The sequence below is a fragment of the Abramis brama genome (genome assembly GCF_963993115.1).
Source record: "Abramis brama genome assembly, chromosome: 13".
Classification (NCBI taxonomy): domain Eukaryota; kingdom Metazoa; phylum Chordata; class Actinopteri; order Cypriniformes; family Leuciscidae; genus Abramis; species Abramis brama.
Window position 1 is genome coordinate 23,071,234 of NC_139975.1, and position 21,881 is coordinate 23,093,114.

General features: G+C 37.5%; 1 protein-coding gene across 4 annotated transcripts; it reads left to right on the forward strand.

The window, feature by feature from the left end:
* Positions 1-301: 301 nt before the first annotated feature.
* Positions 302-21,498, forward strand: cplx2b (complexin 2b). Of its 4 annotated transcripts, none has more exons than XM_084133168.1 (5): positions 377-410; positions 11,099-11,137; positions 11,942-12,097; positions 17,283-17,458; positions 18,743-21,498. In XM_084133168.1, the coding sequence occupies exons 3-5, from the start codon at positions 12,067-12,069 to the stop codon at positions 18,938-18,940; spliced, it is 405 nt and encodes a 134-aa protein (XP_083989294.1). In that variant the 5' UTR covers positions 377-410; positions 11,099-11,137; positions 11,942-12,066; the 3' UTR covers positions 18,941-21,498. The 4 variants fall into 4 exon arrangements, with proteins under 4 accessions (XP_083989293.1, XP_083989294.1, XP_083989296.1 ...); XM_084133169.1 differs by lacking the exon at positions 377-410 and adding an exon at positions 586-601; XM_084133167.1 differs by lacking the exon at positions 11,099-11,137 and having other exon boundaries at positions 302-410.
* Positions 21,499-21,881: the final 383 nt, after the last annotated feature.

The window sequence follows — 21,881 nt, forward strand, 5'->3', positions numbered from 1 at the left end:
TGGCCGTGTTTTGGTTTTGCCGACCGCAAGCGCTGAAGCGGCGTGTTGTTGCTATGACTACCTCTTACTAACTTCCAAATCTAACCTTAGTGTTTATTGTAAGGTTTGAAACCCCGGCTGAAACGTATGTACAATTGTTTTTAAAATATATATTTACCCCGCACCTTTGTTTGTACTCTGGAGTTGTTTTAAATCTCCTCATAATGCTGTAGGATCAGTTGTAGATGGCTGAGGGTGGAGGCAGAGAGAGAGAGAGAGAGAGAGAGAGAGAGAGAGATAGAGAGAGAGAGAGAGAGAGAGAGAGAGAGCTACGATACGATACGGAGCAGCACACACACACACATCACATCAGACGCTGAATTCAAAGCAGTCAGGACCACCTCGCTCTCTCTCTCTCTCTCATCGCGGAGGTTTGTAAATGTTCGCTCCTCGCATGCTCTCTTTTCTCCATCCTTTTGCTCAGACTCGGCGCGATGTTGCCATTGAATGCTGCATGTTCCTGGTGCTGAACGCACTCGGCGATGGAGAGGGTTGGGCACGCAGGGTAAGGCGTGATCTGCCAGTTTCAGCTCCATGTTTGTAAGAAAAGGGCAAGTGAAATGTGAGTTGTCAAGTGCTTTGAGAGATGCCTCGTGTGTTTTCAGGTAAACGGTAGAGACAGAAGCGCGCGCGACGTGCATGATCAGGGAGAGAGAGAAAGAGAGAGAGAGAGAGAGAGAGAGAGAGACGACAATATGCGCAGGTGCAGCAATTGATGAATCTGATGGACTGCATGATTGCATTGTATACCGGTGGAGAGGGCAAGGCCAAAAACAACTGAATAAGATAGGCCTACATTATTCTACTGTTGATCTTTTCTAGTACAGTGAGATTAAGATTCTCTGATGTGCAGTGGGTGTATGAGAAACCTGTCTGTGATTACAATTGCCTTGAGCTCCAGATCTTCTCTGGTGTACAGTGGGTGTATGAGAAACCAGTATCTGTACAATTGCCTTGAGCTCCAGTACAGTAGCTGGTATACAGTAGGACAGCTCCTTTCCTATATATAGGCTACTTTTACTGTCCATTGCATTGATTCATTATGTAATTCTTCAAACATGAACACTTAAAGCATCTAACTGTCCTTAAATAAAAATGTAGGAAAGAGTTTATAATTTGATTATGGTTACCATGAGTTTTTCAGAGCTAAAGTAACAAACTGCGTATTTAGTGAGTGACATATTCTGTTGAGACAAACTGTTTTTATGTGAAACCCCTACGATGCAAGTGTATAATAGAAATTGTGAGATTAACCTCTTATTTTCAGCTTCAAATTCTTTAATATGCTTCTTTGAACCACGAGACAGATATTAACTTAAATTAGGCGTGCATTTTTTTAATGAATTTTAACCATAACCAGTATAGTAGTGTTTTTGTGGGGTTTCATTTGTACAGTAAAAATCTGATTCAAATTGGCAGGAATCTAGGCTTATCTTATCATGTGCGCATGAATTCATTTGTTTATGTAATGTTTATATCTGGGGTTGCTGAGAACCCAAGCAAGTGTTGCAATATTTTTTAAGCATGTGATCAAGATGAAATTTAGTTTATAATCAGTTCTCATAAGATACAATTCTGAAAACCTGATACTTCAGTGTTACAGTGATTATGTTATGAGCTATTGAAATGGCTTTTGCATGCATCACGACTATTTTTATATGCGTAACTCTAGCTTTCAAAAGAATTCGCCCTGATTGGACGTAGTAAATGCACATTTCTATTTCTTACTTTTGGCCCCAGGCAAGAATGGGAATTAGGCCTAACCCTTGACCATTATTCTTGTGCTGTGAGAGTGAAAAGAAGAGATAAAAGAAGCGAAAGAGAGAAAGGATGCATGAAATGGATGTATAGTAGAGGAACAGATAAGATCACGTTATTTCTGCTTCAGAAAAACGTGTTGAAAATTGGATTGGCTATGCTGCAATTTAGATTGGCTATGCTGCTTGATGTTTACTGGACGTTATAGCATTCAAACTGCCATGCAACTTTGCAAAAAACAAAGTACAGTCAGTGGTGTATGCACCATTTTCCTTGACTGTTTTTAATGTTTGTGTCTAATGCACATTCATGTGTAATATTTCTGGATAATAGCCTATTTAACTGATTTTTATGCTTAAGAGTTTGCTTTAGATTTGGCTATAGCCTACTGAATTAAAAGCAACAGGTTTTTTAAAATGTGAACAAGAATTTAAACTTTTATTTAAAGCTAATTTGTTTCATGTCACTAGAGTTAGCCTAGAGAATTGGTCTGCATGCTGAAGCCAGTTTTGAAAGTATTTTAAAACCAATAAAGGATAAATTCAGACAGGCATAAAGTTGAATCTGTCCACCAGCTCGAGTGTAAGGTGAGGTGTTGTTTGTGACAGGTGTGGAGTGGCGGTTTTGAAGCCTCCGCTGTGTGTTTTCTACTGAGAGTCGTCAGGAGAGGTCTAGCTGCAGGGGAGAAATCAAGTGCTGAATTATTTATAGCTGTGTCCAACCTCCATCAAATTGCATTGTGAGGCTTTATGATCATATTCCTTTTTGCAGGCTATGGTTCTGCTGTCGCCATTGAAATGCCCTAAATTTCTCAGAATTGTAATAAAACAGCTGCTAAACAAAACCCAACGGCCAATAGGTGTGGAGTGACAGTTTGATAGAAGCTTTTGTCTCTTTTGTGATTATTGATAAACTGGTTTAGGAAATTTGAAAGATAATTTTTCCTTCAGATAATCCCTTAATTAGCACGACTAGTTTCTGCATGCGATAAACACAACACAACACTGAGGGAAATCTAACGCTTCCTTAAAGAATAAAGCTTGGTCTGCACCTGGTCTGATTGGGCGATTTTGTGAACTACATGTGTATGTTACCGTGTCAAGCTGTGGAAAGATGTTAGAGAGGTTGATTATAATTTAAAAGACCTTTAATCTGGCTAAATGGTCTGAAGATAATGCTCTTTGGGTGAAATGCTTGCAGCAAGTATTTCAACTGAAAGCTTATCTCTCTTCCCCAGATTTCTAAACTCCCTCTGCATGGTTAGCCACTTGGCAACACCACACTACAGACTCAAGAAGAGGCATGATTTAGCTGAAATGGACAACCTTTGGGTCAACAGCAGTGTGATACTTACATTACAATATTGCGTTACTCACTGAAAAAGTAACTAATTGTGTTACGAAAAGTAATGTGTTATGTTACTTTTGTATTACCAACACTGGTCAACTTGAGTCTGAGGTATTGTGATTATAGAATAATATAATAATTAAATAATGAAAGACTTTTATTAACTTTAAAAATAAAAAAAAAACATTTCTTGGCCCCAATGAAGATTTTTCTGCCCAAGAAGATCCGGAAAAACCATCTGTCTGACATGTAAAGCAATACCAGGCATATTTCATAATGCATAAATTCTAATCTCTTTGCACAGGTGGTCCAGTGTTTCACAGTATGAAGTATACAAATTTATTCTGGCATTTTCACAAGATTGCACACGGAAATATTGTGTGCGTTCAGCACAACTGTTTATTTTTTTTGCAGTCAAGGCCCATCTGTTTGCAATGAACAGACCTGGTTTTGAATACAGCAAAATGGGAAGTGTGAATCGGGTGTTAAGCGGTGCAGTCAACAGCAATAGAGTAATGTGTATATGACATGCTAACTTTAATGTAACAAGAGCTAATTGGCCCCCATTGGAGAGGGGGGTTCCCATGACCTCTTGTGTGAGCCCAACCCAGCACGCAATGATAGGCTTTGACACTACATAGCAGGAGCTCAGTGGGAGTCGCTGCAGACCCCCTTCCTGAAATCAAGTGTCTTCAACTGCTCTCACGCACCAGGGGGTGTAATAATAATATGCTGTCTTAAGTGGGTCAATGTTGACTCTTTATACATAGTTGTAAAATATAAGATTTTTCTTCAGAGACAGTGCTTCCCATCCAGGGATATAGGCTGTACTTTGGTTGTACACTGAAAATGGTTTTAGAAATTACAACTTACTGTACTGTAAAAATTAAATTGAGTTCTACTAAGATTTCATTGCACTTTTTCCACCACTTTTAATTTGATGGATACAATTGATTACAGTGTATATTCATTACAGGGCAATTCTGTCATTTTTGTCTGAACAGGAAAATACCCACCTGTGTTATTTCCACCACATCTCAAATTATGGGTTTCATAGCATTCTGTGATGAAAATTACATTTTAACACATTTTTGGGACTCTCTTGTAACATTATATGTATCAGAAATATATTAAACACACAATTAAATAATATTATCTTACTTTTTATATATCATACTGTATATATTATTTTTCATTACAGTCAAAACAAAACATTGTTTTTTATATTTATATTGTACTTTTTTTCAGCCAAGACATTAATGACTAGCAGCTGCTATACAGACCCTAGCCTATGTGGTTTTCTGAGACATTGAAAAATGTATTGCTGCTGCCCTGATAGATCATGATAGACCTCTGAGGATGCCTTTTCATCCGGCTCTGTGGAATTACATTCATTCTGCAGTGTTTTCGTGATATAGCACTGTACCTGCAGAACAGTACACATGGTCCACACGCTCTGCGCTGTCTGTGTTTTGTTGTGCTAATAAATGCAGATTCCCGGCAAAATGATTCCAGGCATGATGTATTAATATATACATGCTGAGAATGAACAGATTGCTTTCCTGCTTCCGTGTGTTGGGATGGATCTGTATAGTATTGTAGCCAGGCCCCATGCCCTATATTTAATCTAATTGTGAATGGTGCTTTTCTGTCGGAATCGCTTTGTAAACCAGGCAGAGCTGCTCAGAGTTTAACCTAATTACCCTTCATGCCCTGCCTTCCTGTATCCCTCCCACATCTCCCCTTTTGCAGAAAGCGTATCAGTTCCTTATTTACTGTCCAGACTAGTAGGTTGAAACCATTTGGTTTGTTGTTACAGTTGTGGAATCAGTGCTTTTATTTTTTATGTTATGACAATTAAACAAAATTATGGCATGTGGTTTAAAGATTTTGCGCTGGCAGACTTCCAGGCTCCAGATTGTGTGTGTGATTTCATACTTCTACATGATAATTTGCCATTTTTGCTTTTTTTTAAATCAAGTAATAATTGAAGCACGAAGTGGGATTGGCAAACTCAGCAGAAATGTCACAGAATAAATGTAACTGGTCTAAGTGAACGACTCGCCATAGGCATCATGGACATACAACTCAACCGAAAAATATTGTTCATTTCAGGCTTGTCTCTGGCTGCAAATGTCAGGAACTATTATGTTAATAACTTAATTTCAGCATTAGAATTAAACAAATAATTAATATATTTTCTTTATCATTTGCATTTTATTGCTTTACTCAAGATAAACATTTTTGTTTTCATCTTGAAATTCGTTTTATAGTTTGAATCGGTAATGGTGTAAATGGTGTAAACCTCAAAACATTTCTTTGTAAATGTCAGGCATGTTTATTAGCCTCAGGTACATGGCGTTCTTGCAGCTTTGGGTTTTTATTAAAACTGGGAAAACATCCTCATTTTAGAGGACACAATATAAATGGGACAGATCTACACACCCATTATTTTTTCCGCAATGCGACCTAGTAGAACTTCTCTCCTAAACAACTGGGAAAATTTGATTATACAGTGTAATTGCAAAATTGGCAATAATCACACAGTACTATGCTACTTTATGGTGCTAAACTGATTGGATGGTTAGAATACAAGCAGCATCCCTTGTTTTTTTTTGTCATTTTACGGTATGCATAAATAATACTGGTCTCTAAAAAGGCTCACTCAAAAGGTCTTATGCTGCCTTCACGGGCTATTGGAAATTTTCTTTTTCCCAGTTCTGAATCATGGAATCATGAAGGACACCAGGTTTATTCTTGCCTATATATTTGGAAAATCTTATTAAAGCCAAAATTATATTTAGCGTCCCATTTACTGACAACCATATAAACAATAGTCAGCTAAATAGTCAGCTTGCTGACAATTCTAGAATTTTCGCTGTGTATAAAACATTTAATATGCTTCAAATGATTATTCATGTATGTAAATATGCACTACTTTAACGACAAGACAAGGCATGTAGCTGTTGTGGAAAAAACTAATTAAGAATACCAGTCACAGCAGCTTCCCTCCTCCATGTTTTAAGTTTATGGCATGCCCAACTCGGGAACTTGGGTACAGGGTCGTCGGTAGCAGTGCGAAAGGTGATGACGATTCTAGAGTCCATGAAAATTAAACTTGATGTTTCAAGTTCTTGATGAAATGAAAAATGAAAAGCTAAACTGAACATAGTGGTGACAGAACGCACCCCCTCCGGAAAGGCGCAGCCTCGCACCGTAACAGATCGACAGAGGGACAGGGAGGGTGGGGGCTGTCGAGGGGCTGGCGAGGAACCAGAACTAGGCAAGAAGAACCAGGGTGGAGCAGACGACGGAAGTACCCCTAGAGGAGCTGATGGTGAACACAGCAATGGAGTGTCTGACAGTGGAAGGAACCAGGGAGGAGGTGATTGCAGGGTGGAAAAGGTGGATGCCCAGAGCACAGGTGGTACAAATGCCCATGGCGGAATCGATGGTGGGAGGAGCCAAGGCAGAGTTAGCGGTCCAACGACCAGCAGTGTAACCGAGAGGTCTGGACACCCTAGTGGAGCCGAGAGACTGAAGAGACCGGGAGACAATGGAGGTTCTAGGGAGCAGTGCGGAGTCGCAGTGACAAGCTGCCGAAGTGGATCATGGCCGTCGGAGGTTCTAAGTGGAACCGAAGCACAGAAGAAAGCTCGCAAGTCTGTGGTGCAGGCAGGGCGATATCTGGCCAAGGTTAAGCCGGTGGGACGAGGAAGCATGGTGGAGCCAAGGAGACAACGGTCCCTGGTGGAGCCGAGGGAGTTTGGAGCCAAGGCAGAGTTGACTGCTCGATGGGCCGAGTTGGAGCTACGGGCCTGGAGGTCTGAGGTGGAACAAAGTAGTCGACACATCTTGGCTTGAGCTGGCAAACTAGAAGTGATCCGAGCAAGTTATAGCTAGTAAAGGAGCCGAGGGACTGAAGGGCGCCAGCAAAGACGGGGCTGAGGGAACAACTAGCCTGGGCAGAGGAGGCGGCTCGTAGGTAGAAGTCGACACACACACTTGGTCAAACTAGGCGGCTGCTTTCGGCTCTGGAACAGACGTGGCCTCACGCTCTGGCTCCATTATGAGCATTGACATTGGCTCAGGGTCCGTGGCGGGCTCCAGCTCTGCGGTGGGCTTGGGCTCCTCTCCTGCGGTGGGCGAGTGCTCTGGTTCTGCAGTGGCCATTAACGCTGGCATCAGCTGAGGGTAGACACACTGCAGAAATCGGAGGATTGCCTCTCTCCAGGTTCCTTCTCTCCATATTTGGAAGTTCCAGGGAGCTATAATAATTCACCAGTTCAAATAAAGAGACTTTAGTGTCTCATTGTTACCCAGTGCCCCAAGTCTGCTTTTACAACCAGTTGATTACTTACTTTTCCATGGTACTGCTCTGTGTCACGCATAGTTGAGTATGTACGCGTTTCAAAGACTGTGAGCTCTAAAGTGTGCACTATAGAAGCGGACCTTTCGTTTATGTTGTCCGTGTTTAAGTCTGTGTTTCACGGACTGTGCACAGACATCAGCAGAGATGAGAAAATGATGCAGACTATGATTTATCCCTGAACATAATTTTTTTTTTTTTTAAATAACGTGCCTTCACAAACTTTAATCAAAATAAATTCCCCTCCCTCTTGCAGGGACATCTCTTCTCTGATTATGTCTTTACAGGCGTCAGGGCGGGACAACCTGTCAATCACATGAAATCACAGCAATAGAGAACCACAACCATCCGATCATTTCCTGACAGACAAGATCGAGTCCTGCCCTCCATTTTTTTTATTGTTTAAGAAGCGTTTCACTCAATTATATGTCATATGGAAGAAAAGACTATCGCAACTTCCATTTCATAGGGACTTTAATGCACAGACTGACAGTCTGTCTGGAATGAACAAATCTGTGTGGTGTATTCATATGGCAGAGTTCATCAAGAAACAAGAAAAGATGATGACCATGCTGATATTTCCTCAAAGTTTTGATGCTATTGTCTCTCCCTTATGCTTTCAAGGCATCTGTGGATAAGAAACTGTCTGCCAGCAAGGTTTTAGAGTTTTAATGTGTTTTAAAGTTGTGTATCTGCACTCACTCCTCCCTTCAAGCTGAAAGCTCTAGGGTTGTCGGGAAAGTCATGAATCTTTCCTTGTCCACATCTATTGATTTGAACTGGCCCCAGGCATCTTTTACCTGAGTCATTAAGCTGTGGCTGAAGGTAGCTTCCAATAGGCTTAATGGATGCAATCAGGGACCATGTGTATCACTCCTAAATGCCTGTCCTTGAAAGGATCTGAAAGAAAATAAGAGAGGATGGGGATAGAATCATGGAGAACTAATCTTCACTGAAGTCATTATTCCACTGCCACAGAGAAAGTGACTTGTGGGAAATCTACCAGTTACAATGTACCAGATACATTCACAGTTATTTACTTTATTTAACAAGTTGTTCATTTGCCCAAGCAAATCAATTGATTTGTGAATGTGTGTTCAGACCAAAAAAATGGGGAAAAATCTCTCACGTACAGATCTGCTGTGATCTGGCTGAAGTGTTTTCTCAACCAGGCATGTGAGAGTCTCTTATAATTGCTTTTTTTATAGGCATATTATTGCTGGTTTTTGCAGCAAAGAAATTTAATAGGACCCAAAACCCATAAAAAGCATCTATTATTCTTAGCAAAGCTAAAGCAATGACTTCCTCAGAGAGGTTTCCTGTACATGTGCAAAGACCATGTTTCTATTCATGCATTATTGTGTTGCATAATTGTGTAAAGTCTTTAATAGGAAGAGTAATAATTTCATGCCTGATTGGGCAAAGTCTTAGCCAGCTCCATCCATGCTTTAATCAGCTATGTTGTTTTCCTGAGACCTTTGATTTCAAAAATCCACCACAGCATTTAGTGCAATAAGCATCTCAAATTAATAATCATATTATCGCAATGTTATTTTGTGCCATGCATCAGTGAGTCTCTGTTTAGGAAATCAAACGCCCTGTGGTGATCTCGTAGTTTGCCACTGAAGTAGAGCTTACATAAGGATCCACTAATAGCTTCAGAAAGTATATGATCTCCTCTTCTTCTTTATTTTTAGTATTAAACTATACAGCTATCCTGTGCAATCATGCGTGCTTTAAGAAGATCTAAAGGAGCTTCATAATAAAAGTTTCAGTTTATGCTTTCAGTTAGCAAACTGTAACCTTGAGGCTTTCGTTCTAATCCCATTTTATCATTTTAGAAGCTCAAAGATGGATGAGATGCACAATCAGAATCAATCAGAATGTTGTTTCTCCTTGACATCTTCCCACCATTAATGCATTGTGAGATTTCAGATGACATATATACTTTTGCTGTCTTACAAATCTTCACATTCGGATGCTAGATAATTTGCATTCACCAGGACTTATGCTTGAGCTGAATAGAATATGGTTTTATAGGGGATGACAGAAAAAGATTTATAATTAGATGCAAAGCAATGTATGATAATGCAAATCATTCAATGCACATGGTTATTGCACCACATCTTTTCTCGGTCTCTCAATTCATTACACGTATGAAAACACTCTAAAGACAGTTCAATGGAAGCATTTATGTACAAAACACTGTCAAGACTTAGTTTGCTACATTAATACGGTGACTGCTGTGTTGATGTGGTAGAAGTGGTTTCACAGGAGTCAGGTTGAAATGAACTGGTAAATAGCACGCAAACACGCAGGTCACGCAAGGACACAGGTCACGCAAGGACACTGTGTTATGCTAATCAGACATGGTGGGTGTTATCACAGCCCCATTTTGACTCTGGAATAGAAAATCAGCCATTGCATGTAAGGATGGGTCAGGGTTACTAATTTGTGTATTTTTTGTTTTAGCTTTAACATTTTTCTTGGGCAGAGGCTATTTACACTAATTAAAATTAGCAGTGTTTTCTTTGCACTAAGTGTAAAATTTAGTAGATAGATGCTATTTGTACTAAAAGTAATTAGTGGTTAGATGCTATTTAAACTTTGTGCAAATAGTGGCAGATACTATTTGCAACTCAGTGTATTGTAGTATAAAACAGTATGCAATAATAACAACATATTGAGTGTAAATTGCTAAATTCATTAAATGGATGCCACCATATTGGGACAATAAAACCTTCCCTACCTACCACCCTACCCGATAAACACTTTTTTCCTACTATTAAATACCACTTTATTTCCACTTTTTGAATATTTTCTTCATTTTCATTTAAATTATCGCCTTTCTGATCTGATATGACACCACTGCTCCTGTTATTAGACAGATTTTTTTTGTAATTGTGTCTGGTCCAACCAGAAATTGGTGGGCGGGGTTAGTGTAAATAGCCTCTGCAAAAAGGTGGGCTATTTGTACTTAGCCTATATACAGTAGACACTCATTTTTATTAAAAAATTTCTTCTTGTCTAAAACAAAAAAAAAGTGCTTTTAATCTCAAGGGTCTAGCTTCGTAAAAAGCAATAACAATAAATATTGTGCATGGGGATGTTTTAGATGGGATGAATTTAGAGAACGTCTCAGAGAATTTTAGCATGTCATGCTGTTTTGCTCTCTACATTCATCCCCTTTTTATATTTATTTTATGTATGCATGTAACTATTGCTTTTAATTAATTTTGTGTTTGTTTAAACAGAAGTGTGGAATTTCTACTGGGATAATACAGGAAAAACATGTTATAAAAGTAAAGAATTGTTTAAAAAAAATTAAGTAAACAGACACATGCAGTAATTGGGGTAATCCGTCCTTTAAATTGAACAAAATTAACTTCCTTTTACTGAAGGGAGATGGAAAGATGAGGAGGCGGAGTGTGGGGGAGTATGAATGAGGCTATTGGAGCGACAGACAGAGAGATAGAAAGAGAGAGTGAGAGAGAGAGAGAGAGAGAGAGAGAGAGAGAGAGAGAGAGGGAGGCGGTTTATCAGGACCCAGTGAGCAAGTCGTTTTTTTGTTTATTCATCGTTCAGTTACTTCAAGAAGAACAAATAGCAAAAGTCAGTAAACTGGTAAGTGGAAGCAGATTTATTTAAGCAAATACATAACTGGTTACAAACAGTTAAACACATAATGCTAGTTTGTTTAATGTTTTTTTTTAATATATATATATATATATATATATATATATATATATATATATATATATATATATATATATATATATATATATATAAGAACTGCTGTTCTTTAGTATTGTCTTGTCTCTTTAGAGTGGTTTGGCTACCATCATAGGGTTCTGGTTTGTTTTCGTTGTTCCTGTGCTGGAAACATTTTCGGATCTTTTTTAGTATTCAAAAGCTTAGTGCAGCTCATATTTGCTTTGAAAAGCTGAACGATTTTTTGTGTGTGCATATGTTATGGTCTGGTGTCAATGTCTCAAATGTGGCAAATGACAAACCATCTCTTGTCTGCTGAAGAAAAGCAACCTTAAAGTTTCAAACAACTCCTTGAGATGAAATCTGCAATAACTCTGATAGCCTTAATGTCACGGTGTAGCTGGAAATGTTCAGTGTGTTCCTGTAAGCAATAATTACTTTGACTTCCGTGGGTTTTCAGAACTGACTGTGAATTTATTTTGAGCACCTGCTGTGTGGGATTTGTGTAGAAGCTCAGAGTAACATAAATGTGCATTTATTTGCAGATATTGCGACTTTTTATGGTAGCTTTGCACAAATGTCAGCTCAAATACTAACAGATGTGGTGGATGAGGTTGTATTGACAAATATAGTGATCAATATTATACTGTAATCTGAGTGTTTCTGATTGACGTTGCATGCTGATCAGTTTTTCTTCCTATTTTTTTCCCCCAATAGGTGTGAAGGATTCATCAGGACACAGAAGACTGACACACTGTGGTGGAGCGGCAGAATCAGGATCACGGCAAGACTAAATGCAACATTTTCTTTAGCTGTAAGAGGACCAGATATCTGAGTGCATCATGGATTTTGTGATGAAGCAAGCATTGGGCGGTAAGTGTCATGTTATCAAACTAGCATATTAGTCTTTATCCAAATGTCAGTTTGGTCAAGACCAAGAATCAGATTGTATTGTTTCTATATGTTGCATTTATTTGGTTCATTATTTAACTTTCATTTGACGCATGGCAGAAATTGATGACGATTACACATTTTTCTTCACCGTAAAATTTAAAATAATCAATTAAATAAACAACAACAACAACAACAACATTTATTGATAATTAAATAATTGAAACATTATAATTATTTTTTTTCATTTTTATCCATAATACTAAAAAGTGTATATATATATAAAAAAAATACATTTCATAATTATTGCATTTCAAATCGCCTGCTGTAAGCACAGGATATGCCTGTTATTATACATAATATTTAGGTCTATGTTTGGTTCTGATAACTATGATCAGTTTTTATATTTATATTTTGTATAAATATATTATTATTTTTACTAAATATTTATATATTGAAAAATTGCACATGAATATTAGCATGTAACCAGGAACTGATGATGGTGTTTAAGAGATACATTTGTATTCACTGTAAAATGTATTAAATGTGCAATTAAAATTAAAATGTGCAATTGATATTTATTGATAAGTATTAGATTAGATTATTTAGTATTAAAATAATAGATTCATTTAGAAGTTAACAAAAAATGTTGCTAGTAATTGGCAATAAGTCAGCAATATCTTGTTTGTAATTCATACATTTTTAACTGTAATAAAACAAACGGTTTATTGATCTGGTTATAGTTTTTTGTATTTGACATTTATTTGTTGTGTGTATAGGTTATAGATTCGCACCATACCATGAACATAACTTTGTCTAAAGGTCAAAGAGACCTTAAATCAATTTCATGATTTTGTTTTTATCAGCTGAGTGACTATGGGCAGTAAAACGAAATGTATTTCACCCCTTTCAATTCCCTTGAGTGGGCCAGATGTAGCAGATTGTGTGACCACACAATGACCTTCTGCGTGAGGTGTCTTTAAGAAACACAGATTGTCTTTTCACTGCACGTCATATTTTACACAGTTCCTTTGGTGTTCCACGTGGATGAGGCCAAGACGTCAGATTGTGAAATGTAAAATGAAATATGAAAGAAATGTTTCGTGTAGCACTTGTAATATATCAAGAAAGCTTTGATATGTAAATGTGCCCTGAATTTGATCCTGAAGTCTAAAATCTTTACCAAATGTAGTGATTTTTACTGTGATAGCAGCATAGACCTTATAAAACGACATAGTTTAAATTCTGCTCCATAGCTCTGAGGTAATGAAGCATGATTTACTCATGAAAATCATCCATTATTAAACAGACTTTCCCTCGCTAGTTTTTCTCAACCCTTGCAAATTATTCAGAAGCATATAGAATTTCTTCAAGATCCCACAGAGAAGTCACTTTACGCTGCCCTCTGCGTTCAGCAGACTGTAAAAAACAGTTTATGTTTGTTGTCTGTTGGTGTGAAAGACTTTTATTAAAGACAGATGGAAAACAGAAAAACGCATAAAATGTAATAAAAATGTGCTTCAGGACAGCTATGCTTATTAATGGATAGGGCTGTAGCGTTCATGTGATATCATAAGAGGGCATAATCACACAAAAAATATCTCCAGATAGACTCACCAACCTCTTATTAATCATTCTCAGAATCTCTTCTCCTTAAATTTTATGCAGATATTTGTTTTTGAGGCTTTATTAAGGCTAGCAGTGCTTCTAAAATACAAGTGACCTATTTTACTACTACTACTTTACCGTTATAAAAGAACATAATTAATATGCTAATTTCCTAAGCTCCGATAATTCACATATCATTAAGAATTAGCCTTTTTCCAGAGATACTGGAATACAGTTCCGGCCGCTGCGCCATTGTTATCCAGAGCCCAGATTTGCTCTTCCATCCATAACCATCACTGCTGTTCCTGCCTAGCGCTTTGATGTAAAGCCATGAAGAATCTGATAGAGGGAAGCAGTTCTTTTGTTATGTTAACCACCCTCTGTGTGTCTTTAAACTTGACAACAGAACTACATTCAGTGGCCTACATCTTGCTTTAAGCTCTGGGGAGCGGCAATTGCTTTGTGTTTGTAGAACAATTCATGTGACATGAAAATCTGAAGAATGTTTCAATCTTAATGCTGTGTAGCATGTCATTTTTTTAAATACTTTGTCATATCCCAGTTTAATATGCAGAGACAATTATAATTAAGATATCTGTGGATTTATTTCCCCATAAAGAGTAGCACTGTGGCTGTTTATCATTATCAATACTTTACTCTGTTTGTTTGAGTATCCCGACTAGCCCGACAACAGCAGCATTGGCTCAACCAATTGTGTGAGTTTAAGGCAGGGCTATCGGTTTGATCGACCAATGGCAGAAAGGAGGAGTGTTCATTAACCCTGTTTAAAAAAAAACATAATTTTAACATTTTGTTTGGTAGCACAGAAATTACACCCCAAGAGCCTATTCATACAGAATGCGTTTTTCCATTCCACTGCGCTATTTTTCCGTTGTTTTTCTATGTAAACATGCACTAGACAGACATGTTTGTCCATGTTGTGCTCATTTCTCATGTCTTTTGCAGCCTCTCGTGAGTGACACTGAATTTTAAAAATGTGGCGCTAAGTTAAAGGTGCTGTATGTAATCTATATAGTATTTTGAAAACCCTGGGTTGCCATTTGGTGGTAAACACAGCGTATAGCAGCCACGAAAGCCAACAAACAAACTCAGAGATCGCAGATTATACTTGACTAAAAAGCAACGCTTCTAGCACTTGGACGCTTCAAAAAGTTCATAAAGAGATCGTAAAATTAATCCATATGAATTGAGAGGTTTAGTACAAATTTTCTGAAGAAACTCGATCGCTTTATATGATAAACAGATTTAATTTAGGCTTTTATTCACATATAAACATTAATCTGCGAACATAAACAGAAGCTCAACCGAACATGCTTGACACGCGAGAAAAAAGTAATTTGTTCTTGATGAAGCTCAAATGTGCTGCGTAACACAAGAACGAACCTCATTGGTTCTTGCAGAAGCTCAAACGTGCTGCGTAACAAGAATGAACCTCATTGGTTCTTGCAGAAGCTCAAACGTGCTGCGTAACAAGAATGAACCTCATTGGTTCTTGCAGAAGCTCAAATGTGCTGCGTAACTCGAGAATGAACCTCATTGGTTCTTGCAGAAACTCAAACGTGCTGCGTAACAAGAATGAACCTCATTGGTTCTTGCAGAAGCTCAAACGTGCTGCGTAACAAGAATGAACCTCATTGGTTCTTGCAGAAGCTCAAATGTGCTGCGTAACTCGAGAATGAACCTCATTGGTTCTTGCAGAAACTCAAACGTGCTGCGTAACAAGAATGAACCTCATTGGTTCTTGCAGAAGCTCAAACGTGCTGCGTAACAAGAATGAACCTCATTGGTTCTTGCAGAAGCTCAAATGTGCTGCGTAACTCGAGAATGAACCTCATTGGTTCTTGCAGAAGCTCAAATGTGCTGCGTAACTCGAGAATGAACCTCATTGGTTCTTGCAGAAGCTCAAACGTGCTGCGTAACAAGAATGAACCTCATTGGTTCTTGCAGAAGCTCAAACGTGCTGCGTAACAAGAATGAACCTCATTGGTTCTTGCAGAAACTCAAACGTGCTGCGTAACAAGAATGAACCTCATTGGTTCTTGCAGAAGCTCAAACGTGCTGCGTAACAAGAATGAACCTCATTGGTTCTTGCAGAAGCTCAAATGTGCTGCGTAACTCGAGAATGAACCTCATTGGTTCTTGCAGAAGCTCAAATGTGCTGCGTAACTCGAGAATGAACCTCATTGGTCAGGAAGGTTTATCGGTCAGGAAGTTTGGGGTTGGTGGTGGGTTAGTGTTGGGTTATAGAAAGTGAGTGAATTCATACGGTCATTGTGGACCATGGGCAACCTGCAGCATGACACAATGAGAGGACTTATGTCAGCTCAAGATGTCCTAAACATACACACGCAGACAGTTAAAGGCCACTTAAAGAGTACACTCTCACTCCCCTCCCTTTCAGTGCCCTGAGTGTCATACGGAAGCAATTAAACACATGTGAAGTTAATGCGTAGACCTTGACGCTGGATTTCAAATACAAACTCATGCATAATAAATGACTGCCTTTAATAATAAATGAGTGTACAGTTGCTTGTAGAGACACATTACGCAAAGCCATTATGCAAATGATTAATGACTTAAAGCAATAGGACAGCATTTGAAACCAAATCTTTCAGCATGTTTCTGAGACCGTCTGTACTAATTTTCAAACACAGCTGTGCTTTGTATATTTAAAAACATAGTTGAAATGGATATCTAGGCAAATGCAAACATGGCCATTGCTTAAAAGCATTTATTGCTGCATTACCCATAATAACCTGTGGCTGTTGTTTGCTGAAACCGAAACATGATGTAAAATACACAGCGTGATAGGTAGAGTCGCACCATTTAAACAGATGGCAGCGACAGGAGTGGCACATGCATCGTTCTGGTGTGTCTGTTTGCCTTCATCATTTTGGCTCCAGTATATCATCATATTAGGAGATTTTGCAGTGGAATTTGTGTTTTTGAAGCCTCTTATGCTCTCCATGGCTGCATTTAACTGATCAAAAATACAGTAAAAACAGTAATATTGTGAAATATTTTTAAAACTGTTTTCTATTTGATGAATTTGAAATGTAATTTATTCCTGTGATGGCAAAGATGAATTTTCAGCATCATTACTCCAGTCTTCAGTGTCATGTGATCCTTCAGAAATCATTCTAATATGCTGATTTGCTCAAGAAACATTTCTTATTATTATCAATGTTGAAATTAGTTGTGCTGCTTAATATTTTTGTGGAAACCATGATTTTTCAGGCTTCTCTAAAGAATAGAAAGTTCAAAAGAACAGCATTTATTTGAAATAGAAATCATTTGTAACATTGTAAATGTCCTTAGTGTCATTTTGGATATATTTAATGTATCCTTGCTGAATAAAATAATTATTTTTTTTAACTGGCCCCAAACTTTTGAATAATAGTGTAAATAAATAACAGCTTACTCTCTTCTGGGAAGGCTCTATATATCAGTTTCAGCCATTGAAAACCACTTATAGGTGACTTCTATAATAGTAATAATATTTCTTTGCGTTTTTTTTTTTTTTTTTTTTTTGGCACAGGGGCCACCAAAGACATGGGGAAGATGTTAGGCGGGGAGGAGGAGAAGGACCCTGATGCCCAGAAGAAGGAGGAAGAAAGGCAGGAGGCGCTGAGACAACAAGAGGATGAACGAAAAGCCAAACATGCTCGTATGGAGGCAGAGAGAGAAAAAGTCAGACAGGCCATTCGAGATAAGGTATTCGTTTCACATTTCCCATCCACTTTAGCTTCTCGTGACAACTGTTTAGACTGAGACCGGGAAAATTAGAAGAATTGGTAAGCATGGGATCATTTGCTAATTGCTAATCAATTTCAAACTAAAGCAAGATGAAGCCGTTATACCATGATGACGGGACTTCATGATTAATGTGTGTGGGGGGATAATGCATCAAATAAAAATCTCTATTACCCTTTAATGAAATGTCACATTTGCAGGAGGTCTTAATGTCAGCTAATTACAGCTAATTTAACAGCTCCTTCTTAAGGAAGGAAAATAGAGCCGAGAGTATGAGGTCATTACAGGATCATGAATTTAGCCAGGAAGCAGCATGAGAACATCTGGACATGGCCTGATCCAATTCGAGCCTAAGAGACTTTAGAAATGTATCAGAACTGGGTGATTTTAAGGCCAAGATAATAAATATTGTTGGCTGTTTGACGAATTGCCTGATCCTCTTTTGTAGGTCTATTCAGACACAGGCTTCTGCTACATGCATATAAATACGACAATTAAATCCTGCAAGATAAATGTTTTGATGTTTGACTTTAGAATACACTATTGCACAGTATGTATAAAAATCTATCATGAATTTAAAATACAAAATAACATTTGCGTATGGAGTTTTGATCTTAAAACACAGCAATGTCTAATTGGCCTAAATTAATCCAAAATATGGCAATTAAGATGATGTCGTTAAAAATCGTTGATTTTTTTTACTTTATACTATACTTTATTCTATTCTTGTGTATATAGTATAATGTAGTATACTATAGTACACAAGTTTGGGGTCAGTAAGATTTTTTATTTAAGAAATGAATACTCTATTCACTTTTTATACTATCTTGTTTCCACAGAAACATTAAGCATTAAATGTTTCTTGAGTAGAAAATCATCATATTAGAATGATTCCAAAAGGATTATGTGACTCTGAAGACTGGAGTAATGTATAGTATAGTATAGTATAGTATAGTATAGTATAGTATAGTATAGTATAGAAGAATATAGCATATAGTATATTATTTCATACAGTATAGGCTATAGTGTAGTATATAGCATACAATTGCCATAAAACATGTTAATATTTGTGCATATAGTTGGATAATGCAGTTCATGGTATTTTACTTTATTTCCCATAAATGAGATATAGGCTATACAGTAGACCTACAGTACAATGAGAAATGGCATCATTTCAACATTCTAACAAGCCCTCTTCTCCTATTGTCTAATTATCTTGATTATATTGTATATGTGTTTATATAGTACGGACTAAAGAAGAAAGAAGAGAAGGAAGCAGAGGAGAAAGCGGCTATGGAACAAGCGTGCGAGGGCTCCTTGACTCGCCCCAAAAAGGCCATCCCAGCCGGCTGCGGGGCAGATGATGACGAGGATGAGGAAAGCATTCTAGACACCGTTCTCAAATTCCTGCCGGGACCTCTGCAGGACATGTTTAAAAAGTAACAGACACAAAGCTGTTTCTGGAAGAAAATGGGAGAGGGGGGATTTTTGCCAAACAGGTGAAAGGCTTTTCACTGCCTTGACGGAATTTTATTTGTTCCTTTCTATGGATAGAAACACAAATCATAACCCAACAACGTTTGGTCTTTTCACTGCCATTCAGGTTCAAACTGTTTACACTTTCTATAGATATATATCTATTTGTTTACTGATCACCAGGGTTTCTGATACTTAGAAAGTTATCTGCCTTAGGTACTCAACGATCAGCCCCACAGTAACGGCACATTCCAGGATCTTGGTACTGAGCACTGGGAATATGATGGTTACTTGGATATTTATGTATCTATTTCAAACACAGTGGGGTCAGAGCATTTTAAAACAGTAGCTTGGTATAACTGTTCCTTCTTTCACAGAAAAAAACAAAAAAATCAGTGAAGTGCAGAATGCGGCCGTAACGCTTTTAGTAGTGTGCATGAGGTCAAAATCTTACTATAAGATGAATTGCGTTCGCCATCGATACGTATTTGTGAAAACGGGAGACGCTGATAAACTGTCTTAGTTGTGCCATGTTAGACCACCTGAATGCAGCCTGGCAGTTCTCATTTGTCTGTGATGTATTGATATTAATTTTATTTTTGTTAAAAAATAAAGGTTCTTAATTGGCATCGATGGTAACGTGAAGACCCTTTAACATCCATGGAACCTTTTCAATGCACAAAAGGTTCTTTATACTGGAAAAAGGTTCTTTAGATTATAAAATGTTCTTCACACTAAGAAAAACCTTTATTTTTAAGAGTGTAGTGTAAGATAGAACTTGATTTGACCACAACTGATATTCACATTAGCCTTGCCAACAAAAGATCAGGAAAAGCTCAGTATGTACTAGAACTGTGACAAAACCACAGTTTATCTTTTTTACAAACTGGACCAAATCTTTACAATGAAGAGTTATCCAGGACGATTCAAGTTCTGATGAAATACAAGATTCTACAAATGTTTCAGTATGTATTCAGAGGTCAGTCACTGTTTTACAGCACATTCATCACTGCCAAATCACATACGACAATCAGAAATTAAATGGTCTCATACAAACAATTCAAACATTATCAATTGGCATTCAAATTTTATAAAAAAAATATATGTGGGATGTTCTGCAATATGAAAATACCTGCCTTAGCTGAAAGTTACATAAAGGTCTGACATGACTTTTAATGTGCTTTCAGTAAAAAAGTAGGTAATTGTTAACGTTAAAAAACAAGCCTACATGTACTGTAGGATAATAAATTTAGTACTGTTGCAGAACATGGAAGCATGGCGTTGTTGAAAATAATAATTTGTTGATGAAAATATACTAAATTAATACATGAGCTTCAATCACAACAGTAAAATAAAAAATACCAAAGAGAGAGTTATACACCTTAGTAAAGATGTGAATGGCACAGTACAAGAGACAGTTAAATGATCTATTACAACGAAATATGACGTGGTCATTTTGAGAAACCGTTATATTCTGATCCTGCTGTGAAACTATATCAACATGATTTATAAAAATGCTAGCTCATATTCTGCCCAAAATCTTACTGCTGGCAAAATCGGATGTGGGGTTGTAAATATGATGAACTAAGGCTTTTTATTTCAATTATCAATGTCTTCATGTTTTTAAGCTTTGAGTAAACACTGCCATTTGATAAACACGTTGGACACTTTTTTTTTTTGGGGGGGGGGGGGGGGGGGGTGGGGGGGTGTTAAATGTTTACATAACTGTTAATGAAAACTGGGTTTGAGGCAAACTCATTTTGTAAAGTAATGCTCAAATGGCTATTCTATTGCATGATGGGAAATATAAACCTATAGGTAAGTTTTCATTTTGTAGATTACTCAAAGTTGTTTTCCAATTAGATTGAAAATGTCTCCCTTTTTAAACTCTGTTAGCAAATGATATAACTACAGGAATGTATCTGTACCAATTAGGCTTCGTTGTTCTGTGATCAAAATGCTTTTAAGATTGTAAAGTTTGTCAAAAATAAATTCTTAGTAAGAACAGAATGACATACTTTAGAATAACACATGCTACTCTCAAGTAGACTTTAATTTTAGCAGTAAAGAGGTACTTTTTTTTTATTATAAGGAAAGAATGAGATTGACTTTTTATTTTTTTGTAGTGCTGAAAGGTTTTTCACTAGTCAAAGCCATATTGTTAGACTGCAATAATTAATGAAAAAATGATCATCTTGTAGTCATGCATCTGTTACCTGTAAAAATATGTTGATATCTATTTATCTCTTCATAGTACATGTCAGAAAGTGTATATACTAAGGTATATGACATTTCCGTGTTTCTATGTCAGTTCTCAATGTAACCGTGTATTTATGTGCGTCTAATACCTGTTTGTGCTGTAAAATGTTACTTCCTGTTATACCTGTTGATGTCTCTTACACTATGTGCAGTCTAAAGTAGGCTGTGTTCATTGTCATGAAGTTGGTGGAATCGGGTTATGGGAGTCCTAATGTTCCTGTATGCATGCAGATAAACTTTGCATTAAATACCAAATCAGAACGTCAGGTTGTACCTGTTAATGTATCTCTGTCCCTGCAACAGAAGCTGCACCCTTTATCCTGGGATTAGTTCCCATCTGTCTGATGGGACATGGTGAATTATCATCAGGCCTATCATTCAGGTTGTTTGGTACTGACAGAACTGAGAGATCATTTCAAAACTCTTGCTACTGCTAAACTAGGGTCATTTCTAGTCATTTATCATTTGACTAAAGATGTAATATTATAGTTGTACTTCCAATATACCTCTTGGCATAAACATTCATGCAGTGGTTCAGCCCAAAACGTATTTGGACACTTTGGGTTGTGCTTAAACATGTATGAATGTCATAGGATACAAAATATCAAGTGTCATCTGCAAACTTTCTCAGAACTGACTTCAGTTCATC

Coding starts and splice junctions, on each gene's coding strand:
- cplx2b (XM_084133167.1), top strand. CDS start 12,067: ATGGATTTTGTGATGAAGCAAGCATTGGGCG. Junction 12,098..17,282: donor GATGAAGCAAGCATTGGGCG/GTAAGTGTCATG, acceptor TTTTTGGCACAG/GGGCCACCAAAGACATGGGG. Junction 17,459..18,742: donor GACAGGCCATTCGAGATAAG/GTATTCGTTTCA, acceptor GTGTTTATATAG/TACGGACTAAAGAAGAAAGA.